This window comes from Bicyclus anynana, chromosome 11, assembly GCF_947172395.1.
Source record: "Bicyclus anynana chromosome 11, ilBicAnyn1.1, whole genome shotgun sequence".
In the NCBI taxonomy this organism is placed as follows: Eukaryota; Metazoa; Arthropoda; class Insecta; order Lepidoptera; family Nymphalidae; genus Bicyclus; species Bicyclus anynana.
In genome coordinates, this window is record NC_069093.1 from 1,261,438 (window position 1) to 1,274,821 (window position 13,384).

The window sequence follows — 13,384 nt, forward strand, 5'->3', positions numbered from 1 at the left end:
TTGTTATGGGTAAATTACCCACAGATTAATAGACAATTTATTAATTATCTATTAATCAGTAGGTAATAATGGCGGATAGATGACGTTTTCAATGCAGTAATCGATTTGACGTTTGCTGTCAATTGTCATGTTATAGTTGCTCTATTGGCGCCATCTTGATATAAATCAAAAACTTATATTTTTATTTTATTTATTTCTTTTTATTTAGTTAGATTTATTCACTTGAATTAATTTCATTAAAACTTCTGTATTTTTAAAATTTTTATGATACGGGGTACAAGACTGGACCTGAAATGGACCATCTCCTTTAGGAAAACTATGCGAGATGACGCAAAAACATTTTGAAAATAAACCAAAAAAAGTTATAACTTATAGTTGTAGTTATAATGATTTTTCCTTATATTTTATTTTTATAATAAGTTTAGCCTATTTAAGTATTATCTTCGTAAATATATCTATATTAAACGGTACCTGCATAAATGTACTTATTCAATTAAACCAAAAAAAAAGTCTTTCAGATTTTTAATAATTTATTAATTTTATATTTCTTTACTTATAGCTAATACAGCAATTATCATTATTATGAAAGGCGAAATCTGCAACATGGCGGCGCCATTTTTGACTTTGCACGCTGCTTCGGTGTGCAAGACAGTTTTCCAGTGCGTGTCGTTGATGTTAGCGTTGTCAGACAGTGTCCTGGTGAGGTTGGTGGTTGCTTCTGAGTATGTGGTGTTCCGCCCAAACTTCCACGCGCTTACTGCAAAATAAAGTTATTTAAAGATTTAAAGGTGCTTGGAGGCCATTGGATCATGAATCCTACTAATATTATAAAGTCGAAAGTTTGTGTGTAAGTGTGTAAATATGTTTGTTCTTCTTTTACGCTGCTGCTACTGAAGTAATTTGGCTGAAATTTGGAATGGAAATATATTTTATTTTGGATTAACACATAGGCTACTTTTCAAGAAAGATCCACGGTTCCCGCGGCATTTGTGAAAACTGAATTCCACGCAGACGAAGTCGCGGACGTCCGCCTAGTATATAATAATTTATTTATTTTGCTATCATCTGTGAAAAGCTGACAAACCCATGTGAGAACGTCACCCAGGTCCAAACCATATTAATAGCTTTGTTAATATAGTTTGAGGTTTTATATTGAGTTGATTAAAAATGGGACTAGAATAATAATTCAAATATCATCAAAACATAAATGTTGAAAATGAAAACAAAAATGAAAATGGAAGCCAAATTCTATATCACAAATATGTGTCGTTATTGATTATGCCAACAAAAGAAATTATATCTAAGTGAACTAAACTCTATAGATTATAGAATATTTAAAGCTTTAGATTTGAATTGCGGTGCAGATTTTCAACCTCTTCCTAACAGGTTAGCGCGCTTCCATCTTAGATTGCATCATCACTTAATCAAATCAAATGAATGAATCAAACCCAAGGGTTTTGATTCCAGGGTAGTCCCATTTTATTCATGCCAGGATCTGATGATGGCATCCTGGCGAAATCGAGGGAAACTTTCGAAAATCGTAGAGACTAGTGTGCTAGTGCGTTTGTAAGTGTTAGAAATCTGTCAAAAGCCGATGAAATAAACTTACTAATAGATCGGCTCCCACTGTTTTTACAGCTGTACAGTACGAGGTAGTCTTTGCTGTCGGCACCCAGAACCACATAATCTTGCGAAACATCTGCAAAATAAAAAAAAAATAAAGAAACAAAGTAAAAATTCTTGAAAAAAATCCATGGTTTTCCGAAATTTGCAAAAAACTGACGATTTTGATGATATGAATGTTTGTTACTCTGTCACGCCGCGGCTATTGAACCGAATGAACTCAAATTTGAAATAGATATAGATTATAGCCTGGATTAACACATAGATTAATTTTGATCCCGAAAAAGTTCATAGTTCCCGCGGGTTTTGTGAAAAACTAAATTCCACGCGGACGGTCACAGGTGTCCGCTAGTAATTAAATAAAGTAAAGTAAATTTTTATGAAGTAAATTTTACTTGACGGCCGCGTGGTGTAGTGGGTAGTGACCCTGCTTTCTGCATCCACGGCCGTGGGTTCGATTCCCACAACTGGAAAATATTTGTGTGATGAACATGGATTTTTTCCAGTGTCTGTGTGTATTTATACATTATATAAGTATTTATATGTAGTATATAAATGTATATGAATATTATAATATCAACTATCTTAGTACCCATAACACAAGCTGCAAAAAGCAAAAAAAAATAAATTAAAAATAAAACTAAAAATTAATGTATAAAATGAACTGGTGGATTTATGTAAAAATGGAAACCCGGTAATTAGGCCGTGTGTTCTTACTTACCGTCGTACGAAATTTTCAAAAGTCCCGGTTCAGTCTGATTGGCTGTGATGGTGCCATTTCGTAGTACGAGTTTCTGGTTCACCACCTCGGAGTCGTATTTATAGCTCGACTGCACCGTTGTCGTGTTGTCATCCATGATGATTTCCATCGAAACTCTGAGAAGGCTTTGTGAACATTCACCAGTTTCGATGTCATTTGGTATTCTCTGTACTTGATACCAGGTACCTGTAAGCTGAGACAGATTCTTACGCTCCCTGCTTCTAAAATAACCCCCACATTCATAATCGCGAAGCAGGATTTAAACCTCAATTTTTTTTTAATTAAAGTGGATCTAATCACTGTTTAAAGTTCACTTTACTTTGAAGAAAGGATATGTTCCAATTTTGTATGGAGGCTGGGCCTTTATTCCGAGTGTCAACTAAGCAGAAGAAATTATTTTTATCTTAAAAGAACACAAAATATTGGGCTTAAAACCTAGAATAAAAATATTTTTTTCAGTAGCTGACAACATTAATTAAGATTTTTTATCATGACAATATGCTTGTAACTCATACCCTGACAGATTGTCAGTGATCTTTACTTAGTAGCGTTTGTTTTTGGCGTTTTTAAAGCAATATAAGGATTTTTTTTGATTAATGCTTCTCTGTCTACGATTTAATGTTTCTTTTTACCTTGTGTAATAGTGACATTTGACAATATTACATGACATTGACAGCCTACACCGGATTTTAATTCCATTCCAGGTGTTTTAATTGGCTGTTTTGATCACTTTTACTGTATTGTCTATGTTTAATTTGTAGACAAGGGAGCGAAATAAAAAAAAATATTTATCTAATTAATGCGGGTTCCGAAAATTCTGAAAACTGTTTTCTCAACAACAATTTGTATCTTCTATCCGTAAAAAATACGATCGACCTGCTTATAAATTATATTAGTGTGATATAATAAAAGCCCATTTTGGGACATGTCCTTTGAGGTGTAAGTCCTAGTTCACGTTTATAAATAAGGCCGCTAGAGAGTAGCTACTCGTATTGAGTGTCTGTAATGAATAATAGGGCTCAAAGATCAGTGTTCTAAAGCCGGATGGCATTTTGTAGTTAGCCACGATTTATCGGCGATTAAACTATTGTAATCAGTACTGAAGACAGAAAATATATAATGAAAAAGAACTCCCGAGTTCAAAACCTAAAAACGTACCTACTAAACTAAAAAGCAAAAAATTACATCATAATATTTATTATGCTACCTGCTGATCTATTTGAAGACGGTACTAAGCCGGTGTCGTATTAGTTTAAGCCGTTTCTGAAAGAACCACATGAAAGAGCACTGTCTTAAATATCTAAAAATTTTCAATATTCATGGCCAGAATTAATACATCTTCTTAGCACCGTCTTCAAACTGATCAGAAGGCAGAACATAATAATATTATGATGTTATTTTTTGCTTTTTAGTTTAGTAGGTACGTTTTTAGGTTTTGAAGTCGGTTGTATTTTTTTTATTAAAATTTTATTAATTTTACATTTTTAGTGGAAAATATATATAGATGCTTCTTGTAAAAAATACTTTCACATGCATTAAATTTCATTTTTAGTTTCATTTCATCTAGGTGAAAAGTTTTCATCAATACAAATTAATCAAGCCCAAACACAAGGTAGCTACTATAAACCGTTAAGGAGTTCCCTTAATTGTCCAATCACAACCCATCTAGGTAGAAAGTTCTTATCAATATATGTACATCAATCGATGTACATACATAAAAAAAACATACCGGTCAAATTATTGAGAACCTCCTCCTTCCTGAAGTCGGTCAAAATATAATATCATTTCGACATTCCAGTATCAACGTTAAATAAAGGTTGACCACGACAGTTTTTTTTTTATCGTATAATAAATAAATTTTGACTAATATCGTATCCACAAAACAGTCAGTAACTCATTTATTAATACATTTGTCAATAAAATATATTTTATTTTCGTAAGACATTATGTTAATAATTCCTTTTAATCTTCAAAAAATACAACAGTTACCAAATCAATAAATTTTATGATTGACGCCAAGATTTTAGATTTAATTATTTTTTTATTTTAGTTTATTTTTTGCGTAGTTGTGTTGTTGGGTATTAATAATTTGTGTTGAATATAACGTATGTTGTTTGTGTTTACTATAAGTTAGTAATTAATTAAAAAAAAATATAGTCTATATTATAAAGCAAAAAAGAAAGTTTAACGAAACTACTGTTAAATTACTGAAGTAAATACTTACTGAATTACTGAATTGTTTTTGATATGTGATGCTGGTTAAATTGCAAGGTCCTTCAACCTCAAGCCGAGCGTACACTGATGACAAAAACAATAAGGCAAATAAACTATACATTTTTATTGCGTCTAAATTTGCTGATAAAATATATTCTACGGTTGACACTGTGACTGGACAGTATGAAGTAAAAGTTTAAACAAAAGCGATACTAAGGCTCATTTTATATCGAGTACTTAACACTATCTTATCTTTTAAACTGTAGTTTGTAATGGTGTTCAGAATTTAATCGATATTTACTTGTTAAATGAATCATTTTGCCTATAGCTTACTAGTGTTAGCTTGTCAAAATAGCATGCTATATTTTGGAAGAAATAAGTTATGTTTTCTATATGTTGTTGTAGTGAAAGTAGTACGACAGAGACAAGTGAAGGTAGTACGACAGATACCAGTGAAGGTAGTGCGACAGAGACCAGTGAAGGTAGTACGACAGAGACCAGTGAAGGTAGTACGACAGAGACCAGTGAAGGTAGTACGACAGAGACCAACGAAGGTAGTACGACAGAGATCAGTGAAGGTAGTACGACAGAGACCAGTGAAGGTAGTACGACAGAGACCAGTGAAGGTAGTACGACAGAGACCAGTGAAGGTAGTACGACAGAGACCAGTGAAGGTAGTACGACAGAGACCAGTGAAGGTAGTACGACAGAGACCAGTGAAGGTAGTACGACAGAGACCAGTGAAGGTAGTACGACAGAGACCAGTGAAGGTAGTACGACAGAGACCAGTGAAGGTAGTACGACAGAGACCAGTGAAGGTATAACAGATCCAACTGAACCTTTACAAAGTACTTCAGAACCAAGCACTAGTGATACCGCATTAACTGAAACACCCGAATCTAGCACATCGAGTACTACTGAAGCAAGTTCTACTGATACAACTAAATCCAGTACAACTCAATCTATTGATCTTAGTACAACGTCTACTGAACCTGAAACAACTGAATCCACGGAACAGACATTATTCACTACTGAATCCAGTTTGTCAGAGTCGACAATAACCGGCAGTAGAGAAACCATATATTCCAGCGCCTTGGATATGGACCAGTGTGAAACCGAAAAGACTAACTTATATTAATCAAGCCGCCGCCCCGCACTTTCACCTGCGTAGTTCCCTTTCCCGTGAAAATAAGGGAATGAATTGGGAATGCCTGAAATAACGTGGTTTTCAGTAGTAAAAGAATTTTAAAAATCGGTTTGGATCCAGAGACCACCTCAAACTTCCTCTATAAAAATAAGACTATAAAAAAAATAGTCTCTAAAAATATAGATCTCCAAAAAGGAGATGTTACGTCATGTGTAATATTGGTCCTGAAGTCTACATTTTGTCTATGTAAGGCATATTATTATTATATATATAGGCTATGTACCACCTCAATGCTCCAATTTGGGTTGGTATGTTATGGGTAATGTATGATGATGGGTAAATTCATTTACTATCAGTATCAGTTATTAATGACAGTTTAATATGCACGGGGGTGTAAAACCACCAATTTCCCAACTTCGGGCGAAAATTGTAACTGAAAATTTTTCATTAGAAAGAATAACTCAGTATTTCATATAAATCAAATTAAAATTTATTTATCTCAATAAAATTAATTAAATAAAAATTATAGTCCGCCTTTCGAACCTGGTACCTCGTGGTACGAAACTACGTAGGCAAACCACTGGACCATCGAGGCATTCTTTCTTCTTCTTTCTTTCCTTTATTGAAGTCAGGTAAAAAGAAACCAAAAATGTAGCTCATATTTTTATTAGTCTAATAAATTTATAATTATTGAATAGAAAATACAGCAACTATCATTAGTATGAAAGGCGAAATCTGTAGCATTGCAGCGCCATTTCTGATCTTGCACGCTGCTTCGGTGTGTGACACATTTATCCAGTACTCGTCAGGAATGTTAGCACTGTCCGACAATGTCCTGGTGAGGGAGATTATTTTTTCTGAGTAGGTGGTCTTTCGTCCAAACTTCCACGCGCTTACTGCAATAAATAATAGGGTAGTTACTTATATCAAAATCAATTTAAGCAATATAATTTCGTATAGTACTTGGACATAAATAAAGATTAAAAACTATAACCCGGCTACGTAAAAAGGGGTCTATTAAAAAGGCGTCTAATAGAAAGAACGAAACAAGAATATATTTCACGTTTTAATAGAGAAATGCTAAGCACCAAAATGGTCATGGTAGAGCCGTGGTCGCACACATTACATACCTACTGAGTATATATGTAGCATATATATGTTTAAAATGGAGGGTGTTCCTGGCATAATCGCAGTAGGCCGTATTCAGTAAGTGCGACCACGGCTCTACCTATCTATCTATCTATCTCTAGTGTCAATTATTGTACCTATGTATTCCTCTATTTCGATCTAAAATATTTATTGTTTCGTTCTTTTTAGATGGGAGACTTTAATGCTAAAAATACTTTTAAAGGAAAAAAAATTGCTATAAGCAGTAACCAAATACAAAAGACCAAGAGTTTTGAAGATGGATATGACATGAGCTCAGATTATTCACCCAATATTGTTAACAATAAATGATAAAATATGGTTTAAGGAACCTTTATAAAGACTTACAAAGTACAAGACAGATTGGCAATTTTTTTTTTCAAATTTTTTAAAAGACAGTAATTAAAGGAAAATATAAATCTAAACGTTCCCTTAAAATGTCCAGAGCAATTGGACGAAGAAGTTAACCAATTTGTGAAAGCAATACAACATACTGCTTGGAAAAGTACCCCGCCAGTTATTATTTCCAAAAGAGCTAGAGAGATCTGTCTATTAGGCAAAGACATTTGACGCATTTGAAGACCGATCAGAGCAATCTCATTTCTTCCAAGACAGAGATCTTGAGTGAGGTCGAAAAGTTCCACGGACAGCTATATGCACCACTACTCAAAAGCCTGTTGAAAATTTGGCTAAAGAGCCAAATTCACCCGAGATTATAACAAAGTTATCCGGACGATAGCCTCTAAGACATTGGCTTTCAAAAAACTAAAGAATAACAAGGCACCAGGTGAAGACGGAATCACAGCAGAACTCCTGAAAGCGGGTGGAAAACCGATTTCCTTCGACAGTTGTTCAATTCCGTCGTCCACGAGAGAATTACACCCGAGTCGTGGCACAGGCGCGTGGTGGTTCTGTTTTAAAAAAAGGGTGAAAAAACCCTAATGATGAATTACAGACCCATTTCCAGCCATGTCCAGCCATTCTACAATACGTTCTCGAGATCATCACAAATCGTCTCACTCGTAGGTTTGACGACTTCCAGTCTTCCGAGCAACATTAGTCATAAATAAATAATTTGTTCCTGGGACTATTGAACTTACTAATAGATCTGCCTCCACTGTTTTTACAGCTGTAGAGCATGAGATAGTTTCTGCCATCGGAACCCAGAATCTTGTAATTTTGCGAGACACCTGCAAAAAATAAAAAAAAAAAATTTAAAGAGCAGGGCAGAGGGCAGAGCAGGGGCAGAGCAGGGGCAAGGCAGGGGCAGGGCAGGGTAGGAGTAGGGTGGGAGTATGGTAGGGTATGTGTAGGGTAGGTGTAGGGTCGAATACGGGTTGGGTAGTGGTAGGGCAGGGGCAGGGGTAGGGTAGTTTAGGGTAGGGGTAGCATAGGGGCAGGGTATGGGCAAGTGTAGGGTAGGGGTAGGTTGGAAGTATGGTAGGGTACGGGTTGAATAGTGCCTACCACTAGTTAGCACTTGACTACAATCTCACCTGATGGTAAGTGATGATGCAGTCTAAGATGGAAGCGAGTTAACTTGTTAGGAGGAGGATGAAAATCCACACCCCTTTCGGTTTTAACACGGCAACGTATCGGAACGCTAAATCACTTGGCGGTACGTCTATGCTGGTAGGGTGGTAAATAGCCACAACCGAAGCCTCCCACCAGCCAGACCTGGAACAATTAGAAGCCAGGAGGACCAGGGCAGGGACAGGGCAGGGGCAGTGCAGGGGCAGGGCAGGGCGGGGGTAGGGCAGTAGTAGGGTAGGGGTAGGGTAGGGGTGGGTAAAGGTAGGGTAGGTTAGGGGTAGGGTAGGTGATGGGCAGTGGTAGGGTAGGGGTAGAGTAGTGATAGGGTGGGAGTAGAATAGGATAGGGGTATGGAAAGAGTCAAAGCGAAACTTAACTCGGGTCCACTAGTATATAATCGTAGATAACTCAGTTATTCAGAAAAGGAAAAGCGATATTGCGTATTCTTACCATCGTATGAAAATGTGAAAATTTCTATATCACTTTCACCGTCACTAGTAAAGGTACCATTCCTTTGCACGCGTTTATGATTAACCACCTCAGAGTCGTATTTATATATCGACGTCACCTCTGACGGCTTGTCATACTTGTTGAATTCTTCTATCGAATATTTGATCACGCTTCGTGAACATTCTCCACTTTCCACGTCATTTGGTATCCTCTGCACTTGATACCAGGTACCTGCAAGCTGAGATATTGATTCATATACTAGTTGATACTAAAAAAAGAGAGGACTAATGATCAGAGGCGTGTAGGTTATAGGCCCGAAAATGCACTGCCTACCTTGAGGACACGAGTCCTAAAGAACTTTAGGTTTTGTACAATTTTTACATACTCGTTTACTGCCTAATAACAAATCTTTGTGAACGCCATTTAATAAATTAGATGTATTTTTACTAAAGACTATACCCACCACATATAACAACGCTACAGCAAATCTTATCTCTATTATGTATTTGTAATTAGAGAATAATTTAATTTTAATTTATGTTTAGTTCTTGGAGTTTATATAAACATTTGACGGCCTCCGTGGGGCAGTGGAATGCGCGGTGGATTTACAAGACAGAGGTCCTGGGTTCGATCCCCGGCTGGGCCGATTGAGGTTTTCTTAACACGTTCAGTACGGTATCGGGGTCGACTATAAGAATGTCTATGATTATGCTAATTTATTATATATTCTTCACCAGCTGGTAAGTGATGATGCAATCTAAGATGGAAGCGAACTAACTTGTTAAAAGGGGGTTAAAAATCCACAACACTTTCTGTTTCTACACTATATCGTACCGGAACGCTAAATCGCTTGGCGGTACGTCTTTGTCGGTAGGGTGGTAACTAGCTCCCACCAGCCACATGTAAGACAAAATATTAATTTGTACAAACAAAAAGGAGATTTTAACCCATGTCTTACTAGACACGGGCATAAGTTAGTTATTCCTGCATTTCGTCTTCAAAGAGTAAAACAATCTTTTGTAGGTTTGAGTTTACTCTTCTATTTATTTATTTACACTTTGCATGTACGGAATGTACCCTAAAATAGTAGACCCATTTTAAACGAGGTATTTTTAGGCCGCCTAAATAGAAACCGAGTTTATAATGGGTTTAGCCCCGCGTGTTACACAATACTTTTTACTACTCTTACTCAAAAACACTGGATATGACAATGTTTTTGAGCAAGAGTAGTGAAAAATATTTTTTAAGATTTTATTTTACGACTTTGATCAAATATTTTATGTACATACTCATACTATCTCTACAATAAAACCACAGTTTTTAGGGTTCTGAATTCCACAAAGAACCCTAAAAACTGTGGTCTTATAGTAGAGATAAAGAAAAACTTAAGCTGTACTTACTTCTTCTAAATATATTACGCCGCTTAGATTTGAGATGCTCCTTGTTAAATCGCAAGGTCCATCGACCTCAAGCTGTGCATGCACTGTTGACAGAAACAGTAAAGCAATTAAACTGTACATTTTTATCGCTTTAAAATATTTGTCTGCGATAGACACTACGGCTGGACAGTGTGGAGTAAATCTTTTAACAAAAGGGATACGAAGGCCGTTCTCCCACGAGACTCGTTATTCGTGTTTGATAGCGCTTGTCAGTCGTTTCCATACAAATTCGATAACCTTCGCCCACGTGATAGATTATTTAATAAAATAGTAAAAAATATTGCTCAAAATAAAGCTAACTAGCTGATAAGAATATGTCTATGATTAATAGTGAATTTTGCCTATTCGATAATTATATCGTTAGTTAATTGTTTAATATTTTTCATTATTTTGATTTAACGAGGATTTTTGTAATAGTTTTTCATTTAAACTTTCTATAAATAGTTATATAAAGTTTAAATGAAAATAAATTCATTCATAAATTCATTAATTTAAACTTTCTGTAAATAGTTATAGAAAGTTTAAATGAAAATACAAACACTAAAACTTCAAAGGTAAGGTGTCCAATATGTCGACACGTGTCATGTCACATATATCATCATACATACAGGATGTTCCGTAATTAATGGATAAAACGCAAATGGGAGATACACCACCTAATTTTCTAAAACTAATTTGAACAATATTTCAAAAATCACCAGAGTGACCAAGTTATATTATTTTTTCGGATTTTTCAAAATTTTCTGTCTTGAATCAGTTTCTTTAGTAATTGCAAATTTAGCATCCTGGGCTCCCCTACTATAAGTGTCTGAAAACACAAATGCTGCTAATACTCGTATGTTTAAGTGGTTTAAGTAGTGATAATAGACTTGCTACTTGATTTCTGCGCGACGCTTCGGCGCCGCCGCTTACGCCACGGTAACTTGCACGTGAGCACCGCGCGGCGCCTAAGCGCCTACTCCCCAATCGACTTAAAACCTTATTTTGTATGTAATAGAGACTAGTTTAGGATGTACAAGTTTATTGAGTTACAACCTTTGTTAAATTTCCAGAAGAATTGAATGAAGAATACGGTCAATCTTGTTCATTATTTTAGTGCAATTACGCCATCCGTAAAAGTGATTTGTCGCAATGACTAAGAAATACCCGCTGTCAGTATTTGTGTAACCTCTTTTTTTCAAACTGTGGTAATTGATTGGCTAGTAATATGTATGCAGCAACACGGTCGCAAAGTGTATAAGAAGTTAGAAATAACTTGTAGAACACAAAACTTAAGTTTACCTCATTAATTAGAGCCCAAGTCACCCCGCCAGAAATAATTGCCCGCTGTCGACCCGTTCGCGAGATTTACTGCGGGGAACGTTGTTTGGCCTGGAAATTACCCATTAACCCTTCATAAAGCTTGTCGCGATGGGTGGGGAAAATTCAATTTACCCCAAAAAAAGTCATGTGGAGTCTAAACATATATATATTTATTATTCTCTCATGTATTTATGAATATTTTTTCTTTAATTATTATTAATAATGTTAAAAATTTCCTAAAAAACTTTCGGGGCTTTTGAGAGTTCAAGCAAGGCAAGCTTCTAGGGTGAGGACCATAATTTTTAGTTCCTTTCCGTTAATAAATATAATACAAACTATGCCGCTGCGGGACATTTGAATATCCAAGTAACCGATGGTCAGGGCTCCCGAGGGAGGAATCTCCGCACAATACGTGCCGTCTCAGGAATAACCGCCTCCTGTATCCGATCTTTCATCTAACATTTAAGCAATAGCTTCTTAAGTTGTTGGTCGAGCTCTTCGCTATAAGACCATTGACTGAAACGACTATCAGAACAATAATAGTTGACTTAAGATTCCACATGGCTGTAATCTCCGAAGTATTTTGATGTTTTATTCCTTTTCAGCTCTAACCAGATTATCTTCATGTAGAGCAGTGATTTTTTTATTATTAATAAAACATATTTTTTTTTATTATTATAATCATTTAAGGCTTTTAAACATAAGTTCCTGGGTAATAAGTATTAGTAAAGATTTTGCCCACCCTACTTAAAAACCTCTGTGCACACCATTGAAAACACCTTGATATTTCAAATATTTAATTTTGAAATATCAAGATTCAAGGTGTATTAAAATTTGGCGTGGCCTCCGTGGCGCAGTGGTATGCGGGGTATATTTACAAGTCGGAGTTCCTAGTTTCGATTACCGGCTGGGCCGATTGAGGTTTTCTTAATTGGTCCAGGTATCGCTGGTGGGAGGCGTCGGCCGTGGCTAGGTACCACCCTACCGACAAAAACGTACCGCCAAGCGATTTAAAGTTCCGTTACGATGTCGTGTAGAAACCGAAAGGGGTGTGGATTTTCATCCTCCTTACAAGTTAGCCCGCTTTCATCTTATATTGCCATCATCACTTACCATCAGGTGATTGTAGTCAATGGCTAACTTGTAAAGAATAAAAAAAATAATCATAAGCAAAATATATCAATTGTACCTTTTCACTTTCAACAATTTAAACTTTGTGTTGATATTGCAAGCTTTTGGGAGGTCGCCAAAGAATCTGTTATACTTCACCGTCAGAAGCGTCTAGTACTATGAGATATGCGAAGGCTTTAAGGGGGTTCCAAGCTCTGTTTCAAATTCCATTTATTTCTATTTCTATTTCGTGATTTATAATACACAAGCAGACGCTGGATGCTGGCGGCTCGAGATCGTTGTGCTTGGAGGTCCATGCAAGAGGCCTATGTCCAGCAGTGGACGTCTATCGGCTGATAAGGTAAGGTAAGATAAGGTAGCAGACGCCCGCGACATCATCCGCGTGGTGTGCCTGAACCAAACCATTATTCAGTACTTTACAAAGATTTTATAATAGAGATAAATCAAATGGTCAAAACTGAGGCGAACAAAAGCGGCTAATTGACCGCTTTTCATTGAGTCGCATAGTAAACAACGATAGTGAATCCGTCCGATCTTAACCGCTACGCTACTTACGCGCTTTACGCTAGTGTAGTCTTTGCCCACCGTCCCAAAGCGATGCTTAGGCCGCTCGTAACATTGTAAAACCGGTTTCTGCGA

The 13,384-nt window shown here is 36.3% G+C and overlaps 2 protein-coding genes across 2 annotated transcripts; both read right to left on the bottom strand.

Annotated features, from left to right (window-relative positions):
* Positions 1 to 508: 508 nt before the first annotated feature.
* LOC112054191 (apolipoprotein D-like) lies at positions 509 to 4,801 on the bottom strand. The gene is made up of 4 exons (XM_024093884.2): positions 4,608 to 4,801; positions 2,345 to 2,576; positions 1,610 to 1,699; positions 509 to 757 (listed from the first exon to the last, which is right to left on the bottom strand). Exons 1-4 carry the CDS (start codon positions 4,716 to 4,718, stop codon positions 540 to 542), a joined length of 651 nt encoding a protein of 216 aa, XP_023949652.1. The 5' UTR covers positions 4,719 to 4,801; the 3' UTR covers positions 509 to 539.
* Positions 4,802 to 6,394: 1,593 nt separating this feature from the next.
* LOC112054193 (bilin-binding protein) lies at positions 6,395 to 10,467 on the bottom strand. The gene is made up of 4 exons (XM_024093886.2): positions 10,274 to 10,467; positions 8,874 to 9,111; positions 7,991 to 8,080; positions 6,395 to 6,640 (listed from the first exon to the last, which is right to left on the bottom strand). The coding sequence occupies exons 1-4, from the start codon at positions 10,391 to 10,393 to the stop codon at positions 6,432 to 6,434; spliced, it is 657 nt and encodes a 218-aa protein (XP_023949654.2). The 5' UTR covers positions 10,394 to 10,467; the 3' UTR covers positions 6,395 to 6,431.
* Positions 10,468 to 13,384: the final 2,917 nt, after the last annotated feature.